The sequence below is a fragment of the Chelonoidis abingdonii genome, chromosome 3, assembly GCF_003597395.2.
Source record: "Chelonoidis abingdonii isolate Lonesome George chromosome 3, CheloAbing_2.0, whole genome shotgun sequence".
NCBI lineage: Eukaryota > Metazoa > Chordata > Testudines > Testudinidae > Chelonoidis > Chelonoidis abingdonii.
The window spans coordinates 2,228,273-2,251,984 of record NC_133771.1 but is presented as its reverse complement, the minus strand read 5'-3'; the positions used below and the strand labels follow the sequence as shown (position 1 = coordinate 2,251,984).

General features: G+C 54.4%; 1 protein-coding gene across 1 annotated transcript in view; it reads left to right on the top strand.

The window, feature by feature from the left end:
- The first annotated feature begins 1,536 nt into the window (after window positions 1–1,536).
- DNMT3A (DNA methyltransferase 3 alpha) overlaps window positions 1,537–23,712 on the top strand; it is a 312,305-nt gene continuing 290,129 nt past the window's right edge. Inside the window, exons 1-2 of the mRNA XM_075063543.1 lie at window positions 1,537–1,600; window positions 14,144–14,377. Of these exons, the coding sequence (XP_074919644.1) occupies window positions 14,309–14,377 (69 nt within the window). The 5' untranslated portion in view covers window positions 1,537–1,600; window positions 14,144–14,308. The remainder of the gene's footprint in view (window positions 1,601–14,143; window positions 14,378–23,712) is intronic.

Here is a 23,712-nt window from a genome sequence, read left to right as displayed (position 1 = left end):
ACCCTGTGTGCTGGCTTTTCTAGCTGCAGACACGTGTGGCGGGAAGGACTAGGTGGGTGCTGCAGCGGGGCAGGGTGAGGTGCAGATTGGATGCCCAGGGCCAGATGCACTGTAATGGGGGGTGTTGAAGGGGAGCCGGGCAGGACTGAGGGTTGGCCCAATGGGGGGAGAGAAGCTGAGCAGCTCTGGGCCAGGCGTATCCCTAGTGGAGAGCTGGGTGGGATGTGTGCTGCTGAGAGGTTGCTGTGTGCATACCAGGGGGTGGAACAGGGGTCCCGGCTGGGGGCCGCGCAGGGCTCGGAGAGGGTGTCCCTGGGGGTACCCGTCTGGGGGCTGCGCAGGGCTCAGTGAGGGGGTCCTTGGGGGTCCCCGTCTGGGGGCCACGTATGGCTGGGCATGGAGTCCGTGGCTGGGCCGGGGTGGGTCCCTAGCCACCGGGGCAGGCCGGTGCGGGGGGGCCTAGCCAGGTCTGGCGGGGGGGGTCCCGAGCCAGGGCAGGCAGGGTGGGTCCCTAGCCAGGGTGGGAGGTCCCTAGCCAGGGCCGGGGGGGAGTCCCTAGCCAAGGTGGGTGCGGGCCGGTATGGGGGGTCCCTAGCCAGGGTTGGCAGGAGGGTGCGGGCCGGTGTGGAGGGGGGCTAGCCACAGGCAGGTCGGGGCGGGGGGCTAGCCAGGATAGGGTGCGGGCTGGCGGGGGGGGGCGCCTGGGTGGTGCGGGCCAGTGGGGGTCCTAGCAGGGTGGGTGTGGTTGGTGGGGTTGGTCCCTAGCTGGACGTTGCGGGCGGGTCCCTAGTCCGGCTGGGTGCGGGCCGGCAGGGGGTCCCTAGCCCGGGCTGGCGAGGTACCTTCCCGGTGGGTGCGGGCCGGCGGAGGTTCCCGAGCCCGGCTGGGTGCGGGCGGGGGGGCTCCCGAAGCCGGCTGGGTGCGGGCCGGCGAGGTTTTCCGAGGCCGCTGGGTGCGGGGCCGGCGGGGGGGTCCCGAGCCCGGCTGGGTGCGGGCCGGGGGGGGGGTCCGAGCCCCGGGCTGGCGAGTGGGTACCTTCCCTGGGTGGGTGCGGCCGGGGGGGGTCCCGAGCCCGGGCCGGCGGGAGGGGGGGTCCCTAGGCCGGCTGGGTGCGGGCCGGCGGGGGGGTCCGAGCCCGGGCCGGCGGGGGGGTCCTAGCCCGGCTGGGTGCGGGCCGGCGGGGGGGGGGGGTCCCTGCCCGGTGGGTTGCGGGCCGGCGGGGGGGGGGGCGTCCCTAGGCCCGGCTTGGTGCGGGCGGCGGGGGGGTGGGTCCTAGCCCGGCTGGGTGCGGGGCCGGCGTGGGGGGCCGCCGGGACCGCGGGCTCCGTAGCTGGGCGGGGCCCCGCCATGGCCGGCCTGCCGGCGCGAGCGGGTCGGGCGGCGCCGGGCGCTAGGACCGCGCGGGAGCCGCGCTCCCGCTCCCTCGCTCGGGCTCCGCTGGCTGGTCTGTGCGGCTCAGTGCTGCAGTGGAGGCGGCGGAGCTGCGGGAGGAGGCCTGGCCGGGCAGGGCAGGAGGCGGCGGCGGAGAGGGGGACCGCGGCGGAGGGAGCAGTGGCGGCGGCGGCTCCCGGGAGAAGGTCCAGGCCCGGGACTGGCCGAGGTAGCAGCGGGCCCAGGCGGCGGAGGGGGGCAGCTTCCCTAGGGCCGATCCTCCCCTTCTCCGCCTCCGGGGTGGGGGCGGTGCCATGGGGCAAGCGGGCACGGAGGGGGGGCTTGGCACCCGGGCATGGGGACGAGAAGCTGGCAGAGCCCCCCTCCCTGGGTTGCATTTGCCATGCATCGCAAAGAAATCTGCCCTAGATGTTGCATTGATTCCCCCCCCTTGCTTTTTTGGCAGTCGGTGCCTTCCTCCTTCCAAGTTCAGGTGCCCCCAGTCCCACTGCACACAGATCGATGGGGGGAAGGGGGCGGTACTCAGGGGCTACCCGCTGCCTTGCACCCGGGCTCCCCGATTTGAGTACATTGAGGGCGCACGAACTTGTGACCCCTCCTGGGGAGCTGTCGGGGGAGATTGCCCCCCGATTAATTAATGAGCCGTCAACGCCATCCCCTGAGGTGAGGATACAGATTTTGTGTTTAATATTTTGGGGGGGGAATTTGGGGGGGGGCTACCCAGATACCCCCTTCTGTGTGTGTGGAGATTTCCTTTATTTCACGTACATGTTTGCAGACGTGTCTCGGCTGCTTTGCATTGCTCCTGGCTATTATTTTTTTGCAGCCGTGCATTGGGTTTTGTAAAAAAAAAAAAATAAGGTGGGGGAGGAGAAGGGTGGGCACGGTTCCAGGGCAAGGAAATAATCCCCCTCCCCCTCCCTCAAATCCTTCTGTGAAGTGGAATGTAGAGCCCTGGTTGCAAGAGGGTGGTATGGAGGGCAAAGCAGAGAAGCTGGAAAAATGGCAGCCTGGCATGACCCTGGTTCTCTCGCCATCCTTCCCCCTCTTCATTCCTATCCTGTTCCCTCCAGAGAAGGGGGCTTTAGGAGACAGGCTGCAGCCTGGGGGTTCCTGTCAGGGAGTCAGGATGGGAGGAGATAAGGCGATTCTGCAGACAAGGGTAGGGTAGGGTAGGATAGGGATGGGGGGATTGCTCTGATCTTCTGGGAGAGGAGGCCATCCCTGGGGAGTGGGTCTCTGTGCACCCCCACCTGTGACTTGGTCTGTTTGTGTAGAAGGTAGGAAACCCTTTGAGTTTGGGCAGGAGATGCTGCTCTGCCGTTGGATTGTGCCTGCCGAGGGCCAGGGTTGGGGTGCAGGGAGGTGTAATTCCTAGGCTCTGCTAACAGCATCCTCTTGCCCTGGAGCTTTGCTGAGGGGATAGGACGAAACCTGCCCACTCTTCCCCACCAGACACTGAGTCCAGGCCAGGGAGGGTGTGGTGTACTGTAAGGAAGGTGCAAGGTGGTTGTTGTTTTGAGGGGGAGGGTGGTGAGAAGGGAGGATTCTTCCTCTCCATTCCATCGTCAAACCCAAGCCCAGGGGAGTGTTAGTGGGACAGAGACCCTGCAAGGGGCAGAGGAAGCTGCTGCATAGCCGACTGGATTTGGAGAAGCCAGGGTGGTTCACAGCCCCCGCTGAGGCTGGGTCTCTTCTCCTCCCTGTGAGGAGCTGGGTGCAGACGTGTCCTTGAATTCTTTGCATCTGCACTGATGAAGGGCAAGGCATCACAGCTGGGATTTGGGGGAAGGAGGGAGGCTGCATCATGGATCTGGCCCCCTCCCCAGCACATACACATTCACTGCAGGGAAATTGCCTCCATGGGGCCATTTAATCAGCCCCACAAATTAGCCCTGTAAAACTCTGCTCCCTTCCCTCCTGCCTGTGCCTCTTTCTTCCCTGCATTGCCTGCTTGGCTGGTTTATCATCCTGGGCCTGGCAGAGGGCCAGGCCCCATCCTCCTCCCCCCACCCCGCTCTCTTTTCTCCAGCCTTTGGGCTGGGATCTGGCAGGCAGTGCGTGTGTGGTGGTAGTGGGGGGAGACACTTTGAAAATCTCTATTCCCCCCACCCCAAGGCCTCTTGTCTTTTTATTTGTAAATGGCCTCCCTCCCTCTTTTCCATCCTCAGCAGCAAGGCTGGGCTGCCTGTATTGTGACAAGGGCTTTGCAGCTCCGTCCAAACACAAGAAGCCTAGAGAGGTTTTGCAAGGCAGGCTGGCAACTGAGATGGGCATGTTACTCATTCTGTGCACACAAGTGTCATTGACTTAGCCTGCCCATCTGTGTGTGTGTATGTGTGTGTGCCCGTGCGTGTGTCTGTTTCTCTTGCGCTCTCATCTGTCACTTGGGACTGACAAAGTCCTGGAGGATCTGCATGGAGATTCTTTTTCTTATACACAGTCATTTCAAAATGATCTTTATCAAATGCTTGCCCTGCTGGGGGAGGGAGCGCTGCTACCTTTAGCCTCTGAAAGCTCTCAGCCTAGGATTGGGGCAAAGGGGGGAAGTTGGCATGCTGTTTAATCTCTGGGAAACCTGTTTGAGGGGGGTGCTGTTATGCAGAAATATTGGGAAATGCACTAAAGATCCACTTTGAAGCCCCATCTGTAAATTCAGGGGTTTGAGTCTTTGCAGGAGTGTGTGGTTTATTTTCCGCCTGATGATTTTGCTGTCAAAGAATAGTCAGATGTCGAGCTAGAATGGGAAAGAATCAGACTGTAAGTCATTAGAGGGTGGGTAGTTTGGTCTCATACATACAGGAGCAAAGTTCATCTCTTGTATTGATTGTGCTAGTTTTCATCCATTGACCTGTTTCCTTCTGTAAGTACCATGCAAAAATCTATATGGAGAAAGAAAGGCTTCTTCATGGCTTGGAATTGAGGCCTGAAAGATTTGTATCTGCTTATGACGTGTACAGTGATGCTCCTACTGTTACCACAGACTTCCCTAGCTGTCTCTTTTTATGTTTATTGATGAGATAAGTTCAAGTTAGTGACGCCTTTTTTTCAGTGTTCGAGTGTGTGTGTGTGTGTGTCTTTGAGCAAGTGAATTTTCCTCTTAGCCTAGTTCCTCTTTTTTTCTTCCCTTTGTGCTGCGTAGATGGCATCACAATGATTGGTTTTACTGTATTTGCATTACTTTGCTAAGTGGATGATTGCAGAAATATGTTTTGGTAAACTGCTTGTAGCCCAGTAACCTCTGGAGAGCCTAGGCTTTGAAAACACACAGTGCTGTACATATATGTATATTTTTAACTCCGCTGCTTATATGGGCCTGGAGTACCATTTAGAGAGGCGAGGTTTCTGTCTGAAATCCTATGGAAGGAGAAGGCCTGGAAATTTGTAAGCAAAATTCTTCAGATCTAGTGGCTGTGAAGTTCTTGATAATAATGGACGAGGAATTGACCTTTTTGTGTTAAGTAACTGCTCTCAGTAACTCTTCACACACGCAATAGCCTTTCATGCTGAGTCAGCTCAAAACTTCCTAGCAGGAGGCTTTTTTCTTAAAATGAAATGTCCACAAACATCTCTAGGAAATAATGGATATCCATATATAACACTTGACTAAGGGCTTGCAAGCAGTTCTGTAGTAGAGTGGCAGTGGGATTAGAGTCTAAACAATGTTTCTTTAGCTGCTTAAATAATCTCTAAATTTATATGTGTCTTAAAAACATCTCTCTGGGTTAGTTGGAATGAAAGCAGAGCCAAAATGATTTAGTTCCTAGCTTCATTCTCAGGGAAACGGGCTGGGTAAAACCCCGGAGGGATGTTTCCATTTAAAAAGTTGGCAGAATCCACTAATTTGATCCTGCTTTGCAAAATATTTTTGAGGGTGGGCACCACCCCTTTCACCATAGCACCTCCCATTGCTTACTGTAGTTTGTTTGTTTTTGGGATTTTACCCAACGGATACTTGAAGCTCTGCTTCTGGGCAGCAACTCTGGGCGCCTCAGGTGATTTAATATTCATTCTACATCATCCTAAAAATATCACTACGCAATTGTGCATCACTGCTTAATTGCTTCCATACTGGCATCTCCCCACACTTATACCAAACCATGGGCTGGCTTTTTCCTTGCCCTTTGTTACATTTGGGGTTCCTCTAACCTCTAGCATCCCTGCTTTGCTCAGTCTACGATTCTCCTAATCTTCTTATTGTGTGCTTGAGAACAGTTTGAGAGGTTTCACTTATAAATCCCTTGAGTGTCTCCGAACTGCTAAGGTCAATGGTAGAAAGCAGATCTGGCTGCAATTCTGATGTATTGGTGGTGACATAACAGAAAGGGGTGCCCTGCTTTCTGCTCTAGGCTTCTTTGAGCCTGTGGCAGAACTGAAAAGGAAAACAAACTGGCACAGTGATGCTCTTTATTACCCTGATGAGTGTGTTTAATTTTCCATGTGGAATCGGCTGTTTTGATGTATGGCATGTGTTTCATGTGAGGGTTGTACAGAATTGGCTACATGTAAACAGTGAAATGTTTCATACTTCTGAGTGCAGTTTTCTAGAGAACAAATAGTAGAGTTTGGGACCAAGTTGTTCATGAATGTTCTTGTAGATTTTAGGCCGTTTAGTGTTGTAAATGATGGTCTTCTTGACCTACTAACTCGGAACTTCTCTAGCAGCCATTCCGTTAGTGTTGGGGTGGGTGTGGGAGGGCTGGGAGATTTCCAGGGACATGTAAAGCAAATGTTTCATAGATTCATAGAGTTTAAGGTCTGATCAACTAGTCTGGCCATTAACTTTCACTCAGATACCTGTGTTCCTTGTTCCTAGATGTATAACTTTACATTATTATGTTTACAGTGTAGGAGAGGATCTTGACTACTTTGGTTACAGTATAGAAGAAAAGAACGTCTTGTTGTGTAGAATAATTTTCCATCAGGCTAGTTTTGGGACCTTTCCTGTATCCTCCTCCTTTCCGTCTAGTCTGTTGCTGAGAACCAGCCATTCTTCCCCCCAACACACCTGTTTTTCTGTGTATTTTCACCTACGATGTGTGCTATCACTGTCCCCAGCACTTGGCAGAGTTGATCTGTTTTTGCTGAAATTCACAGGGTATAGTATGTAGTTTTATATAGGACTCTGTGAGGGTAAAAGCCAAATACAAATCGAGATTTTGACTCCTTTGCCTAACACAGACATGTAATTTTGAATAATAAGCAAATAAGCAAATATTTGACCACAGAAGTTTATAATTAGCTAAGTATCAGAGGGGTAGCCGTGTTAGTCTGGATCTGTAAAAGCAGCAGAGAATCCTGTGGCACCTTATAGACTAACAGACGTTTTGGAGCGTGAGCTTTCGTGGGTGACGCAGGTAGTGGAAATTTCACCCACGAAAGCTCATGCTCCAAAACGTCTGTTAGTCTATAAGGTGCCACAGGATTCTCTGCTGCTTTTACATAATTAGCTAAGTTTGTTTAACTGGATCAAGCCAATACTTTTATTATCCATGACAATGAATTTATTACAGCCATCCGTCGGGAGTAATAGCATAGGTGATGCTATCACTTCTAACCCATTAGCCCTGAACATTTTTGACAAATATGGCTATGATTTTTTCTGTAGCTCTTTCTCTTATCAGCCTTGTTGTAATGAAAAGAGAGACTCTCTCTCCCAATTTCCTTCTTTTCTGAATGTCCAGAGTTGTGATTTGCAGCAGCATTTAGTTGTTGATACCATTTTGGTATCTGACTTTGGGTTTTAAGGAGGGATGGATTTGGTTGCTACTTGCCTGGGAGACCTTCAAGGAGAGCCCTGGTGCAGTAGGTGCTGACTCAGGGTAGGTACCACTCTTGCCTCTGAGTCAATACTCAGTGAACGCTGCAGTATTTTGCTGCTGGAGGGGGTGGTAGTGACTCGTCTCTCTGAATCAGTGCTCAGCTAATGCCCCAGTGTGATTTAGGATGGTTGTTGGTGGCTCAGTAGGTGTGTCTCAGTAGGGGAAGTAGAGACTGTGCTGTCAGAGGGGGTGTTGTTGACTCAGAGTAACAATAATCATTCTTTGCAGGACTTGTCATGTTTCAAATGCTTTGGACAAGTTCCCTAACGAATCCTCACAGCCCCCTGGAAAGCCCCCTATTTTTACAGGTGCAAAGTGCACCCGTCTAAGTGCTAGGTGGCCCTTACCCCCCATGTCTGTGCTGCACCACGGTGCCAGGTACATGTGACATGAACTGTGTTAGCAGAGGTGCTATCTTCCATATGAGGAATGAAGCTCAGGTCTTAAGTATTTGTGGTCATTAAAGATCGCTGAGCACTTACTCCTAGAGGCAGGGTGTCATCTCTGTATCATGACCAAGTGCCAGCTTGGGTAAGGGTATCTGCATGCTGGCGTACCTCAAATTCTGCACGTACTGTAGTGTCAGAACAAAGAAGAAGCTACCTTCAGCTGCTGGGGGGGAAGGAGAGGAGTGTGTGTGTGTGTGTGTATTTGTAAACGTAGACTGGAGGTGGCTGCATTTCAGTGATCTGTGCACACTGAAAGAGCCTTGGGGTCTCAGTCTTTGTTGCCCTCATTATTAATAGCTGGGGCAGGAGGCTCATGAGCTCTCCTCTTTGAAATGACTTGAAATAGAATGCCTGTTAGGTGTCTGTGAGTTCCCAGCATGTGACTGGGCTGAAGCATCCTGACAGCAGGACTTGAGGAGTCCTTAATAAACCCTGGCTTGTTAGCACTGTGTGTATCATAGACGGTAACCCACTTTAAACGCCTCTGCCGTTAGTGGGAGTGACTGGCAGGTCCCATACAAGCTCTGCCTTGTGGGAGAAGTGCCGTAAGTTTTCTTCCTCACTTGCCTTCAGCTGTAAGGTCAGACTGAGCTGTTAAATACAGGAGCAGAGGAACGTGCAGACAGAGTCCTTCCCTGCACTTCAAAGGCAGGCGCTGGTGCGTGAGTGGGAGAGCCAAGCAGGTGGCAAGGAGAGGATTAATTTGCGATCAAGTTTTGAGACCTGCTGCATTAACTGGGTGAAACTCTTCCAGTTTGCAAGCTTCTGCCCAGCCTTTGCTCTTAATGCGCCAGTAATAACTCTGGGCACTAGTGCACAGGAGAAGGAGTACGTGCTGCCATCAGGAGAACGAACACCTGTTGTGGAAGCAGTAGAGGAGCTCATTGACTTGGGTAAGGTTATTCAGAGAGCTTGGGACCAAGGCAAGGCTGCTGTGAATGGGCACTACTGAAGGCCCCACAGGTTCCACATTGAACGTGTGTAGCCTGCTTCAGTCATGTTTCTTTGCAGACTCTTTCCAGTGACGTTTAGAGGTAAGGAACACTGTGTGGACCGTATCAAACCTCCTTTAGACAGAGAGGCAGGATCCGTCGCTGGTTGGACAAGGGAGTTCACTCCCTCACGGGGCTCACAGCAGCAGTTTGTGGTTACTAGGGGAAAGGGGCGTTTACACTCCCTTCTAAGGGATGGACATGCTGCTTAAAGAGCTCACTTTGAAAAAGAGTGCTTGTCTTTATTTAAAGCTCAGCAGAGGGGGAGGCTAGCTGATGAGGCTGTCGAGGGATGGGGGCAGGGAGGAGGCCTTCATTGCTGGTTGTTCCTGGTGCTCCCCCTTGCATATTCCCCATCTGCCTGCTGTTTCTTACGCAGCCTGACTATTTTTAGTGCATTTGGAGACCATGTTTGCTGGAAGCGAATCAAAGCCTGAGAACTCGTTATTTTTCAGAGTGGAGCTGCGTGCTGCTCTGAGCGAACCATTTCTCTGGGACATTGGGGATGACCTGGGGTGGGGGCTGGCTGGCTGTGCTGAGCTATTTGCTGGCCTTGTGTGTGTGTTGGAATGCCTTCCTAATGGCAGAGCTCCCTGCATCTGGGGGGAGAAGTGGCTGACAGAGCCGTTTCATATGGGTTTGGAGAGGCTTACTTAGAAATCCAGGCGAACGTTGCCAGCAGCTCAGCTGGGACCCACAGGGCGGGAGACCCACCAGAAGAGAATGTGTTCTGTGGTGAGGGGCCCCAAGGAGCACAAGACCCCTGCAGTGGAGCTGGACTGCATGGAAATGGAGGTCCAGAGGAGTTGTGAACCTGGCAAGGGAGTCAGATGGCATGGGGGGCAGGGCCTTTGGGATCACGAGACCCTGACCAAGGACCTGGATTGCCTGGGGGTGCTAGGCCAGAGGCATGATGGAGAGTGGTGAAGCAGTGGAATGGGTTACCTAGGGAGGTGGTGGATTCTCCTTCTTTAGAGGTTTTTAAGGTCAGGATTGACAAAGCCTTCGCTGGGATGATTTAGTTGGGTGTTGGTCCTGCTTTGAGCAGGGGGTTGGACTAGATACCTCCTGAGGTCCCTTCCAACCCTGGTATTCTATGATGAGACACCCTGACTAAGAAGCTGGATTGCATTGGGGGTGCAAGCCTGGAGGGTGCCCGCATCCAACGGGTGCTGCTCAAACCGAGCAGCAGGGGTGCTCCCTGCCCCATGGAGCCCACAGTCTAGAGATACACTGAGTAGGGGGCAGGGCACAAGACACGTGCAATGTTGGGAGGTCTGAACAGTCCCCCGGGCACTCCTCTAGCACAACGTGTCGTCTGCAGGCAGCACAGCAGAGATGGAGCTTCAGGGTGAGGGCCTCGAAGCTGAGCTTGGGGAGGGTGCTCTCGGTAAGGGGCAGAGGTGTGGGGGACACTGAGAATGGGCATTGGAGGCTGACACCATTTGAGGGGATAGGGAAGCACCTGGAATTTGGCAAGGGGAAGAAGTCATGCAGAGCTTGGAAGGGGATGACAAATAGCTGGCGAGAAGGGATCTTTGGTCTTGTCTGTGCTGGAGATGCTTACACCAGTTCTCCTGCCTCTCAATTGGTTTAAAAACACCGTGTCACACACATGAGTGTGTCACTCACTTGTCAAGGAGGCAACAGGCATTGCAGTTTCATCCAAAAATGTACAGGGGAGTAGAAGGGTTCCTCCATGGGGCTGTGGGGTATCCCATCGCCTCGCACTAGGTTGCTCTGAGCCCAAGTCCTGGGTCAGGGCGGGCCAGTAAACAAACAGTCGGGAGCTCGGGCCCTTAGGCAGGGGCAGAGCCAATAGTTCAATGCAAGCCCAGGCCCTAGGTCAGGGTGGGGCAGCAAACACACAGTCAGGAGCTCCGGCTTCTGAGTGTCTGGTGTGAGGGGGAGGCTGACACCCGTGAGTGGGGGGTCAGGGGGGACGCAGGCCCTCCTGCTGCACGTGTCCCAGCCCGGGGCCCTAGCAGCGGCAGAAGACTCGCTGCTGTGTCAGTGGGGATCCTGACCGCACCGCGCTGACATGGGCTCTGGGTGTGCTGCAGCCAGACTAAAGTCAGCTACTCTGGGCTAATTCCTACCTCCCTCTTGTAAGGTACCTGGGTTTGGTTAGCATCCTTGGCAGTGCCCAGCACCATCGATTCCTCCAGATAACTAGCGAAGGGCAGATTCAACTGCTCCTCGGGGTAGCTGGCGAGGGGCAGGCACGGCTCCTCCTCGGGGTAGCTGGCGAGAGGCAGGCGCGGCTCCTCCTCGGGGTAGCTGGCGAGAAGCAGGCGCTGCTCCTCCTCGGGGTAGCTGGCGAGAGGCAGGCGCTGCTCCTCCTCGGGGTAGCTGGCGAGAGGCAGGCGCGGCTCCTCCTCGGGATAGCTGGCGAGAGGCAGGCGCGGCTCCTCCTCGGGATAGCTGGCGAGAGGCAGGCGCGGCTCCTCCTCGGGGTAGCAGGCGAGGGGCAGGCGCGGCTCCTCCTCGGGGTAGCTGGCGAGGGGCAGGCGCGGCTCCTCCTCGGGGTAGCTGGCGAGGGGCAGGCGCGGCTCCTCCTCGGGGTAGCTGGCGAGGTCAGGCGCGGCTCCTCCTCCGGGTAGCTGGCAAGAGGCAGGCGCGGCTGGCCTGGCCAGTCATTGGGTCGGCCATGGCCTGCAGGCGTCCCCCAACCCGGAGTTAGGCCACAGGTATCTAGCCTCTCCAACTGAGCTTTGCGGCGGGGCTTTTCTACTTCCTGTCCTGCACCATGACTTCTGGGTGGCGGGCGCAGGATCCACTGTCTCTGCCCATATTGGTGCTAGGGGAGGCTTGTCCCTCAGCGGGGCTGTATGGGTTATCCCACCACCTCGCTACAAGGGGTCACATCTCAGTTGGCTGAAGGCATTTGTTGCACTGACCTCTCTGACATCTCCCTTGCCTGGCCAAGCTGTCTTGCTCCCCAGCTGAGAGTCTCCTCTGAGCTCCCAAAATGTCTCTGCTTCTCCCCTGAGCCATGACACCTTGGTTCCACAGAGCCCCAACCAGCAGCCCAGGGGCTGATTCTGCACTCTTAGCCCAACTCCCTCCTGGTTTCCTCCCCTGCTGCCATCTTCCTTTCCAGCTCTGTTCCAGCATCCCAGAGGTACGCTGTGTGCTGAGCCTGCAGTAGGAGGAGCAAAGCTGGGAGCTAGTCCTTCAGCTCCCTCCAAACCCTGCAGGACTTGCAGTGCCAGAGCAGGGGTGGGCAGAGCTGGGGAGGAAGGATACTGCGGGGGAGAGGCATGGCAGGGAGCAGAGCGCAGACCCAGCTGCTGAGCCACCTGGATCACCTGTGGGGGACCTGCAGCCCCAATAGGGAAGACTATAGAAAGGGGTGCATTTCTGGAGAGAAGGGGATCCTCTGGGGGGCATAGCGCAGGGGCAGGGGAGTCTCAGGAAATGGTTGGCTAGGAAAGTGGTCTTCGTTGTCACAGTCACCCCGCATCAATCAGCGTCACATGGGCGCAAAGGCAGCAGTGGAGTTGGTTAGGGTGGGTGTGCGCAGCCTTTTGGTGACAGTGTCCATGCTGACAGACGATGGGAGGGAGGAACTGGAGCCATGGTACGGTTGAGCTGACGTGAGGCTGGGGCGAAGGGAAACAGGTCAGAGTGGAGAGGTGGCTCTTTGGGGTAAAGATGGTAGTTGAAGCTGTGTGGGTGGAAAGAGGGGAGAAAGGAGAAGAGGCAGGGGTCAAAGGCAGCACCTATGAGACGTGAGGGAGAGTGGAGACAAAAAGCCCCGAAACGATGGTCAGAGATGAACCAGGAGAGGAGGGAGTAAGGAGGTGTGTGCTCAGCAGTGTGAAAAGCAGCAGTGAGGGCAAGGCGGGTGAGGATGAGGCGGAGCTCTGAGAATGGACCAGAAGAGGAGGTTGAAGGGGACCCTGGTGAGACCTTTCGGTGAAGGGGAGGGGCTGGAAGCCCAGGGGAAATAGAGGAACTTGAGGTGGTGATTGTAGCTGGCATGTCCCATGAGTTTGGAAGTGAGGGGGAGATGGAGCTGGGGCAGTGCTGGAGACACTGGGGAGACGGCTGCCTGCGGGTGGGGCAGCCTAGGAGAGGTGGGTCTGTTCCGGACTGTGCCCTGCTTGTTCAGGCTGCGGAGAATGTTCCGTGGTGCTCAAACCTCCCAGCAGAGGGGAGACAGCTCCCAAGTGTTGGATTCCTGCTAAGAACCAAGGGGCAGGGAGGGGGAGGCTGATTGCAGGGGACGTCCAGCCCCATGGCCTCTGCACAGTGGGTTGGGCGGGGCACAGAGAGGGAGAAGATGGTTCCTGCCTACATCCAGCCCCCTGGCCTCTGCACAGAGCGGAGGTGGGTAGGGGGGCAGGGAGGAAGAGGCTGATTATGTGGGACACCCAGCCCCCTGGCCTCTGCACAGAACAGAGGTGTGTGGGGAGGGGGGTCAGGGAGGGGGCGGCTGGGTCCTGCCTCTAACCCAGCCCTGCCAGAAGCAGGGGGGTGGGGGGGGGGGGGGGGGGGGAATAGAGAGGGAGAGGCTGAGTGCAGCGGACACCCAGGCTCTGGCCTGTGCAGGGTGGGGGGGAGCACAGAGAGGGAGAGGCTGGTTCCTGCCTACACCCAGCCCCCGGGCCTCTGCACAGAGCAAAGGTGGGTGGATGGGTGGGAGGCAGGGAGGGAGAGGCTGAGTGCAGGGGACACCCATCCCCCTTGCCTCTGCACAGAGCAGCGGTGGGGGTGAGGCAAGGAGGGGGAGGCTGATTGTGGGGGACTCCCATCCCCCGGCCTCTGCACAGAGCAGAGATGGTGGGGAGGCAGGGAGGGAGAGGCTGATTGTGGGGAACATGCAACCCCCTCGCCTCTGCACAGAGCAGAGGTGTGGGGAAGGGGAGGAAGAAGCTGCTCCCTGCAGCCCCCCCAGGCCACAGCCTACCTGTAGTGGGGCAGAGGAAGGAGAATTGTTTGGGTTTTAAGTTTCTGTTTTAGAAGCAGCAGCCCTGCCTGCCCAGCAGCCCCCCACCCTCCTGGCTGGGAACGAGCTGCGGCTGGAAAGCTCTAGAAACAATTTGCAGCTCTGGTGCCAAAGGCAACAGCAGCCCTGGCCATGGCTAATGCAGGCAGCATTTTCCATAGCAACAGGTGCTTGGCTGTGGTGGGCAGCCCCTGCTGGGGGAGGGGGAAGCAGCATCTGTCTGGGACGGGGGGGGGGTACTCCGTGCCCCGGGACAGGAGTTTGGGATTGACGGGGGGCCAGGGAGAGGCGAGGGGGCTCTCCATGGAGTCTGGAGGAGCTGGCTAGCATGGTGTCCGGGTGGTGGGGACCCTCGTGGGTGGGGGGCTGGCGGAGCTGGGGGAAAGGGGCCCCTGCACAGCTGAGTCAAGGCTGCGGCGTGTTAATAATTGTCCCTGGCTGGGGGCGAGGCCGCTTGAAGCTGGTGCCTGCGGGTGCCGTGTGCGATGGTGTTCCGGGCCTCACCCTGCGCCCTTCTCTGTGTTTCCTCCACAGGTGGCAGGAGGGGCCAGACAGACAGACAGACGGAAGGCTCAGGACATTGCTGCTTGGGCAGTTTTTAAACTTTCTTCTTGTTTTTAAAGTTTGAACTTTTAAATTTTATTTTATTTAAAAAAAAAAAAAAAAAAGCAAAACCTCTCAGCCTACCCCATCCCCACAATGCCGTCCAACGGGTCTATCGACACCAGCAGTGCTGCTCCAGACAGGGAGACGCTCGACACTCACAAGGTAAGAAACACATGGGCAGTGCTGGGCACCCCAACTCTGGAGGGGGGCACAATCCTTCCCACTCTCTGATGGCCCACATGTGTGATGAATTGGGTGGGTCTCAGTCCAGTTTCCTGACCATGTCCAGTGCTGGTGTTAACTGGCAGAAGAGCCACTGGTGGGTGGGCAGGGCTGGTGTGAGGGGGAAGGGCTTGCCCGGCAGCTGCCTTGTCTCTGCTGTGGGGATGCTGAGGGTTCAGGCTCTGGGGCTGTCCATCTGGTCCCAATGTTTTCAAAGGCCCATGTCAAGTCTAACTGGCTGTCTGATTGTGGGAGGGGAGGGGCTGGGGGGAACGTTCTGGTGTCTAGCAGGCAGGGAGGAGAGTGTGGCCTGGCCACAGGCTTGTGCTGGTGATCTGAACTGGGGGTGGGGGCAGGCGCTGAGAAGGCCTGAGCTGCAGAGTGGGATTAGAGTGGATTGAGCTATTTCTGGGCACTGCTGAATGGGGGCGAGTGTGACGGTGCTGATGAGACCTGCTGTTACCCTCGCTGCTGTCACCCGCCAAGAGAGAGAAGCCTCTGGTAAGGCGGGGGAACGAGGGCAGCTGTCCTGTTGGTTGGGGTGGTCTTGGGAGGTCAGGGGGATGGCTGCTTTGCAGGCATGGGCTGGTTCACCTGCCCTTCTGCTCCAGGGGGAGCTGTGACAGCAGGAATTGGGTCAGTGCCCTCCATGTGACCCTGGTCTGACTCTACATACCTGGGTGGGGGGGACTGCACAGCTCTGAACCAGGGACAAACAGATGGGGGAGGGAGGAGTGCACACCCCAGAACCTGGGACACGTGACAGGGAAGAGAGACACCCTGGGTGGGGAGAGGGCTGGCAGGGGGAGAGAGTGTCCGTGAAGAAAGGACAGATATGCACAGATGCACAGGGGGAGTGGCGAGGGAGACGCACCCACACACTGGGGGGTATGGGTAGGACAAAGAGATACACTCACTGGGGGGCTAGGACGCAGAGGTGTGCATACACTGAGGGATGAGACAAGAGGTGTGGACACTGGGGGAGCGGGCCGAAGTGAGAGAGACATGCTGGGAGGCGGGGAGACACAGACCGGCTGGGGTGGGAAGGGGGCGTGGAGGAAGAGAGGGGGATGCGCAAGTGTTCGTGTCAGAGCTGTGCTCATTTGCCAGCCAGAGCGGGGGGGTGGGGTGGGGGCTCCAGCACCATTGCTAATGCCAGGCTGGAGCGGGAGAGCTCAGGTAAGGCCCAGCTGGGGGAGGGACCTTGTGTAGCTACACACCTGCATGGCCGGGAGAGAGTGAGTTGGAGGCAGAGGATCCAGGCACTGTGCTGGAGCTGGGCAGCAGTGGGGACCCTCACCTCACCTCCCTTCTGGGGTCCTGATAACTCACAAAGAGAGGGGTGTGCACATCCAGTAACAGCAGCTTCCTTGTGAAAGTTTATTATCTTCAGGTTGAGAAAGGAACAAAAGTCTGCTCTCCGGCCCCAGACTCTCCTGGCATCTCAGCTCCTCCCAGCCCTTCCCAGCTGGGGGAACTCCCCGGCCTCTCAGTTTTCTCTGCAGGAGCCTCTCTTACTCCCTGCTGCCCTTTATCAGGGTGGCAGCTCCCATCCCCAGCCCTCCTCCCAGGTGTGGCAGGCAGAGGCAGCCAGCTCCAGACTCCAGTCCTTAAAGGGACAGGCCACCCCCTTACACAACCTCACCCTTGCCCAACCACAGGGCAAGTTTCTACCATCTTTGTTTCTTCCGTCACTCCTTGCTGGCTTGTTTGGCGATAGCAATACCACCAACTGGCTAAAGCCACGGAGCAACTGGCTCTTTCCTCCTTGATGTCCTCCATCTCCCCTATTTGGAGATGAAGCCCACCCACTTGTCCACCAGCATTTCAATTTGCCATGCTAAGCCCTGCTTATCTGTGGCTAGCTGGTTGCTTTCTTGCAGGGCCAGCTGCACATCCTCCTTCAAAGCAGCATGTTTCCTCTGGTGTGTCTCCTTCAAAGAGAGCAAACCACTAATCTCTCCCGCCAGTTCTGTGTTTATACCCCTTTGCCAACCAGCTGTTCTGTCCTGCCGCTCCTGAGTCACATCCCTGCTCTGATCCTGCCTCTCTCTGACTTAGCATCCTTCTCCCACAGCCCCAAGTCCGTCTGCTCTTGAGCAGGAGGCGGGGCTACTATGTCCATCACCACCCCACTCACTCCTCTCGCCTCGGGCACAGAGGGCTGGCATGCTTCCGAGAACATGCTAGCAGCCTGCCAGATCTTTCCCATCTTACAGACCCCCTCGTTTTCTTTGCCAAGGTCCTGGACCTCATTAAGACACATCTTCAGTGCAGGTCCTTCCTTCCCATGCCTAAAACACCTCTTAGAGGGAGCGTTTGTCTGGCTGTGTCCTAGTCAGCTACGTCTGGCATGCCACTTAGGGGACACACGCTCCCCTTCTCCCCTTGCTTCTTTTCTTAACTGTTCTTAAAGAGACAGACCCTCCTGGTATCCCCCACCACTTGAAACATATGGCCAGGCCCTTCCACCTCCACACCACTCTTGGTGTGTGTCTTCCCCCAGCCCCTGCTGAGTGATCCCACTGCCAGCTGGGGCCCTCCACTCTTGTGTCCAGGTTTCCCACATTAAAGCATAGCAGGATCTTCCTCACCTGCCAGCAGTGATCTCCCTGCTGTGCCTGTGGCTGCACTGCCTGGGTTGCCAGATGATCCTGCAGAAGGAACATTTGGATCCTGCCGCCTGTGCCACTGGCAACATCCCGGAGACCCCTCATGGCCACAGGCTGACCCCTTGTCTCAGTTTCCCTTCTTGGTTTCTCACTAATTCACAAAAAGAGGCTTTTACAAGTCCAGTAACCGCAGCTCTCTTTAGGGTCTGGTTATTAGCTTAAAGTTCAGAAATGAATCCAAAAGTCTGCCCTCCAACCATAAACTGGGCCCAGACCCAAGCTCCCCTGGTTTCTCAGGGTCTTCCCTGCTTCAGCTGGCTCCTCCCAGCCCTCCCTAACTGGGCAACTCCCCTGGTCTCTGAGTCTTTTCGGCAGGAGCCTCTCTTGTCTCTCCTGAGTGTCCTGAACTCTTCTCCCCTAGAGTCCTGCTGCCATTTTTAGGGGAGACAGCTCTTCCATCCTCAGCCCTGCCCCCTACTAGCTGTATCTCTAGACTGCAGCCATCTTGGGGGGGGGGGAGGGGAGGGGAGCACCCCTGCTACTCGGTTTGGAAGGAGCCCAGTGTATTATGGGCGGTGATGAATAAATAATAATAATGAAAGACTTTCTGTGCCAGCAGTAACTAGGAAGGTTGTTAAACTGCAGCTATTACAGTTAAACATTTTTAAATCTGCAGGAGCAGATAACTTGTACCCAAGAATATTAAAAGAACTGGCTGAGAAATTCTCTGAACCATTAATGTTGATTTTAACAAGTTTAGGATCAGTGGGGACTGTAAAAAAGCTGCTGATGTTGTACCAATATTTAAAAAGGATAAGTGGGATGACCATGGAAACTATAGGCTAATTAGGCTGGCAGAATCCTGGAAAGACTGATATGGGATGTGGTCAGTAAAGAATCAGAGGAAAGGTAGGGTAATAAATGCTACTAAACATGGTTTTATGGAAAGTAAGACTTGCTAAACAAGCTTGGTATTGTTTTTTTGATGAGATCACAAGTTTAGTTGATGAAAGTAACTGCTGACACAATATACTTAGATTTCTGACTCTGTCCCTCATGATATTCTGATTTAAAATTACTATTATCTGAATCGATGTCATTGTCGTCGTCATGGCGAATCCCAAAGGGACATAGCCTCCTTGCGGATTGAGTGTCACCCGGACTGATCTCTGGTTAGGTCCTTAGGGTGGTCTGGCTGGGCATTCAGTTTATGTCCATCATTGGCAAACTTACCACTTTTGGTGACTGTGTGATTGCAGACTGTGTAACGCAGTTTCTTGGTAAATCAGCTTCCTAATCTGTTGGTCTTCCATTCTAATGATGTATGTCTACCAAGAAAGCTGCTGAAACCAAAACCAAATGAGTGCTGATTTCCAGTTGCTGTGTCCAGCGACACATGTCCTCATTGCTCTGCCACTTGATATAGAGCGGTCGACAAAGACAACAAAAACTTCAGTCTGCTGCTGTTCAGTCATCTTCAGCTCCCACGTTTCATGGCTGTACAATAGAGTTGGTAGAACCATGGTGCTACATATCCACAGCTTCATCACAAGCTTAATGTCACAACATCCCCACAGAGGCTTCTGAGGGGCTCAAAAGACACAGCAGCTACTGCTGTGCAAGTGTTCACATTTCTCAGGCATCCTCTGGCCCTGTCCCAAGTCTCTGACAGCAGCCACCTGCCTGACATCCCATCTGGACAGGTTAATACTGAACTCATTGTAATCTGGAGCCGGAGGCTACTCGGTGGGAATGGCCAGGGTTTATCTGGATCAATGTGCACAAGCTTCTTGCCCAACCAGATTGGCATCAGGTTTCTGATAGCCGACTCTGTAATCTAGCAGAAAAAGACATAACAAGATCCGACATCTGGAAGCTGAAATTAGACAAATTCAGACCAGAACTAAGGTGCATGTTTTTAACAGGGTAATTAACAATTGGAGGACCTAACCAAGAGCTGTGGTGGATTCTCCATCCCTAGATAATTTGAAATCAAGACTGGATGTTTGTCTCAAAGACACACCAGAGAGTTCAGCTAGAAGTTATGGACTTTGTGCACGAATCACTGGGTAGAATTCTCAGACTGGAAGATCTCAGTGGTCCCAGCGGGGTGAGATCAGGCCGTGCAGAGGCCGGGGGAGAGCAGGCTGGCAGAGGGGAAACGGGGCAGAGAGCGGGGGAGAGTGGGCCGGGCAGAGCAGGTTGGCTGGGAGGTGGTGTGGTGGGGCAGATTAGTAAAGGTGTTGAGGCTCACGTCAGCACAGATCCAGCCACAGCTTGACTTAGGAGGTTTAGCATCAACTAATGTACAGAGAAAAGATTTACCCTCCTGCTTTCTTAAACAGTGAAGCAGTCGGTGAGCACTCTCTGCCAGCCAGGAGTGCTAGAAGTGAGGAGAGCTGCAACAAGGGACAGCTTGCTCTCCCTCCCACAGCGGGTGGCCTCCAGCCTGTCTCTAGAGCCAGTTTATTTCTGGGCCTCTTGTTACCAGATAGATACGGACAAAGTGGAGGAAGTGTCGAGAAGAGACACACAAATGCTCCGGGGGCTGAAGGATCTGACAGATAAGAAGTCATTATAGAGTTATGTGTGGCCACGCTAAACCACGGGAGGAAGAGGGATTGGTGAGAGTGGCCCAAGGGGTATAACTAGGAGACATGGGATGGAATTAAGAAAGGGCAAATGAGAGATTCCCTGGCAGGAAATGGATCAAGCTGGGGAATTTTCTGGGGAAGGGCTGGAGCCCCTGTTGATCAGGTTAACGCACACGACAAAATGCTAGAAAACGTACAATTGGGAGCAACTTTTTCTGACCCTGGAGTGAACAGGAGCAACTGGGCCCTGACGGGGCTTTTCTGGTTTGGGGTGAGGCAAGCTCACAAGCTGAGGTTAGCATGTGGAGAATAAATCTCTGCAGAACTTTAAGGGGGAGTGGGTGACTCTTCCTCTGAGGCAGTGCTGACCTCCATGTCCCATTGCAGCAGTGGGGGATGCTTTGCTCTGAGAAGTGCCTCAGGCAGGTGAGATGTAAACCTGAGGTCCTGACCATCTGTGCGCTGTTTCCCAAGAGTTAACATGTTAGTCCCAGTGTCCTACCTACATCGCCGCTCAAGTGATTATGCTGTGCCTTCCTGTGATCCCAGGGCAGTTTCCGCCAGGTACGGTGTTCTCCTCATCTTCATGGGGCAAAATTCAGACCTGGTGTAAGTACACAAGACTCCCAGTGTTTTCCCCTGGATAGCTGTTAAATAGTTGCCAGGCCCCACCCCAGAGGCTGCTGCACTTCATATGAAAGGAGCAGCAGAGAGGTGAGCTGATGCCAGGGACCTAAGTGAGCTTTTTGGCTGCGGAGCTAATGCCTGCTTCATGCAGCAGCTCTCCTTGGAGGTAGTTTCCCTGTGGGTTGTTGCTTGGCAGCGGAAGGAGAGAGCTGTGCTCCGGGGACACTCCAGGCAGCAAGGCAGTTCATTAAACCTGAGGGGGAGGCGGAGCTGCGTGATTTATGGGGGGATGAGTCAGCTCAGAGCCAGCTGGAGGAAGCAGGGAGGCTATGGCACAGACACTTTGGAGAAGCATCCTCTTTGCAGAGAGGAAGGGCAGTTTGCCTTCTGCTGCCAGATTTTGCCGCCTCTGCTGCCCTTCATCCATTCCCTGCATCCCTTGTGCCTCTCTGACCCCATGGCTGCAGCCTGTGAGGATTCTCCTGTGATGGTGGGATGCTGTGATGCAGGTACTGTCCTGGAGAATGCTCCATGGGCTCTGGTTCTATGTTTTGCAAGCTAAACATGCTCGGGGCTGAATGGGTTCTCTCCAGGGAAAATGTCGGTGCTGCAGGCCTGGTGCTAGTGATTTTGTAGGTGGTGTTCTTGCTCAGCCGGGCACTAAGGTGCCATCAGACTCAGGTTGCTGTGCTTCCGTGGGGAGGAAAGGCCTCCCGTATGCATAGTCAGGGGGCTGCTCTTCAGTGTAGCAGCAAGGAGTGTGCAGGAGGGATCTGTTTGGCACTTTCAGTGCTTACTTTGCTGAGCCTATCTTGCATCTTGGGCCTGCTGCTCCTGCCTCCTTCTGCTCACAGCAGCCGCCAGGAAATTGTTTAGCCCTGTGGTTTGGTAGCCTTACACCTGGCTTTTGCAGACATTGTTATGCTGTGCTTCCTGACCAGCACAACAGCAGTAATAGTAACCCTGAAGTGACCCAGGCTTAACAGGTTGAGTGGAGGCTGTGGCCTTGGCATGGCATTGTTCCATTGGCTCTCAGATAGTCTTGGCATACGCTGAATTCCATCCCTGAGTCACAGATCACACCCCTGCCAAAGAGAGGAGGTATCTCCTTATTTCACAGCGAAGGCCCCCCCTGTCCAAGCTGCCTTCATACACCACCTGGTGCAGGACCAGAAACACCAGGCCCTGTCTTCCAAGAATCTGGCCCATTCATGTGAGCAGAAATCATGGAATCACTGACTGCAAATGGAGCCACCGCCTGTGACTGCTCCATCTCTCCTGAGAGTAAAGGGTAGCAGAGAACACTGGGACCACTCCTAGCAGAGTCTGTCAGCACCTCCCAGCCAGGGGGAATATACCAGCTACATGAAAACATGATCAGCACTAAAGAGACCATCATCCTGCACCAAAGACCTCACAGACCACCAGATGGCCTCCTCTGGGCCGTAGGTAAGGGAATTCCATGGCCCAGGCTCTTCCTCCAGCCAAACCCAGATAACCATGATGGTTAGTCAGTCCTCCATTTCCGTAGCCTGACAAGATTCAGTCCTCTCCCCTGGACTATTCAAGCACAGTAAGTACGCAGCTATTAGAAGAGCTGGTGACACAACAAGGGCTGAAGTGTCAGCAGCAGGCAGTTAACATCTAGTTCTACATCTGCCTTCACATGCAGTGTAAAGAGCACCACCATTCAGCTTTCTGAGCCTGCCAAAACCAGCACCTGGCTGCAGGGCAGCTGACTTGAGCTGAACCCAGGCAAGGCTGAGATGATGTTGGTAGAGAAATGGAAACTGCTTTGTGGTGTCTGAATCCTCTTCAACACCACCACCATCTAGAGCATCAGCCCTTGGACTGGTAAATTGATCCACATCATATGACCCCTTCAGATGCCTCGGGGTACTGGGTGCCCAAATACTTATGGTGGCAAAACATGCTCACTTCCATTTGAGTCTTATGAAAAGATAGACCTGGCCATGGAGATCCACACATTCATGGTCTCCAGGACTCAGTAGTGCAGCTCGTTCTATCTTCCTCAAAAAGCTCCAACGAGGACAAACTATAGCAACTGTTCTGCTTAACCACACAGGTTGGATGGAAACATCATCCCATGCCCTGCTCCCCATTCAATCCAGGTCAAGGTCTCTGTCCTCATACTCAAAGCCTCAAAGATAATCCCTGGGCTCCTGAGAGACACCTCTTCCTCTGTAGCCAGGGCCTTCCACAACAGCTGCATTATGCTGGAGCAGTGAAATTATCCCCCACCAAGGGAAGAGAGAACTTTCCCACATTCACTGGCCATGTTGCTTCATCATTGTCTCTAGGGCAGAAAAGAGTTGCTGTACTTCCAAATTCTGCAGCCAGAGATCGCTGGGTGGAAAGCCACCTCATTGACCTCCTCCCAACTTTGTATATCTCATGACACAGTATATCTTTTGGGAACCTCAGAATGTGCAGAAGAGCCTAGTGAAACAGTATTAACAACACCGATAGTACATGACCCGAAACTGCTTCAGCAAAAGCCTGCACTGTGGAACTCACTCCCAAAAGAGAGGAGAGACCATGGGATCCACCAAGCCTAAGGCTGAATCAGAACTCAGCTCTTTGATGTAGCTTCCACTCTGTTGGTTCACAGACTGAGCACACTGTTTATTTCTAGCTCTGCCCTCCCCAAATCTGTAAACCAGTGGTTTTCAACCTTTCCAGATTATTGTACCCATCAGAAGGCTGATTTGTCTTGTGTACCACAAGTGTCACCTCAGTTAAAAACTACTTGCTTACAAAATGAGACATAAAAATACAAACGTGCCACAGCACTGTGCTGAAGAATTGCTTACGTTCTCATTTCTATCCTATAATTATAAAATAAGTCATGACCACCAGGCTGAGAAACACTGATATAGTATCTAGAGCAGTATAAACAAGTCATTGTCTGTATGAAATTCTTGTTTGCACTGAGTTTGCTAGTGCTTTTCACTCTTGTAAAACTAGATGAGTTAAGGTACCTCTGGAAGACCTCCATGTACCCCCAGGGGTAAGGGTACCCCGGCTGAGAACTACTCAAGCATTGTCTCCTGTAGGCTGACGAAGGAGCAGGGAGAGAGTGTTGGTGTTTCCATATTAGCTGGGAGGTGCTTGAAAACTCTGGTGACCGGGAGTTGTCCAAAAGAGAGCTTCTGTGCTGCCGAAAGATAGAAGCAGCATAGAGAGAGATGAGTGAGAACATAAGAGACGACTCCAGGGGTGCTCCAGCCCTGGGGCACTCAGAAAAAAAAATAGTGGATGTTCAGCACCCACTGTCAGCCAGCTCCCCCACTCCCCGATCAGTGCCTCCCCTTCCCTCACAGCGCCTCCCGCTGGATGCAGTCAGCTGTTCTGCAGCATGGAGGAGGTGCTGGGAGGAGCGGGGAGGGGGTGGGAAGAGGTGGGTGGGCGTGGGGCCTGG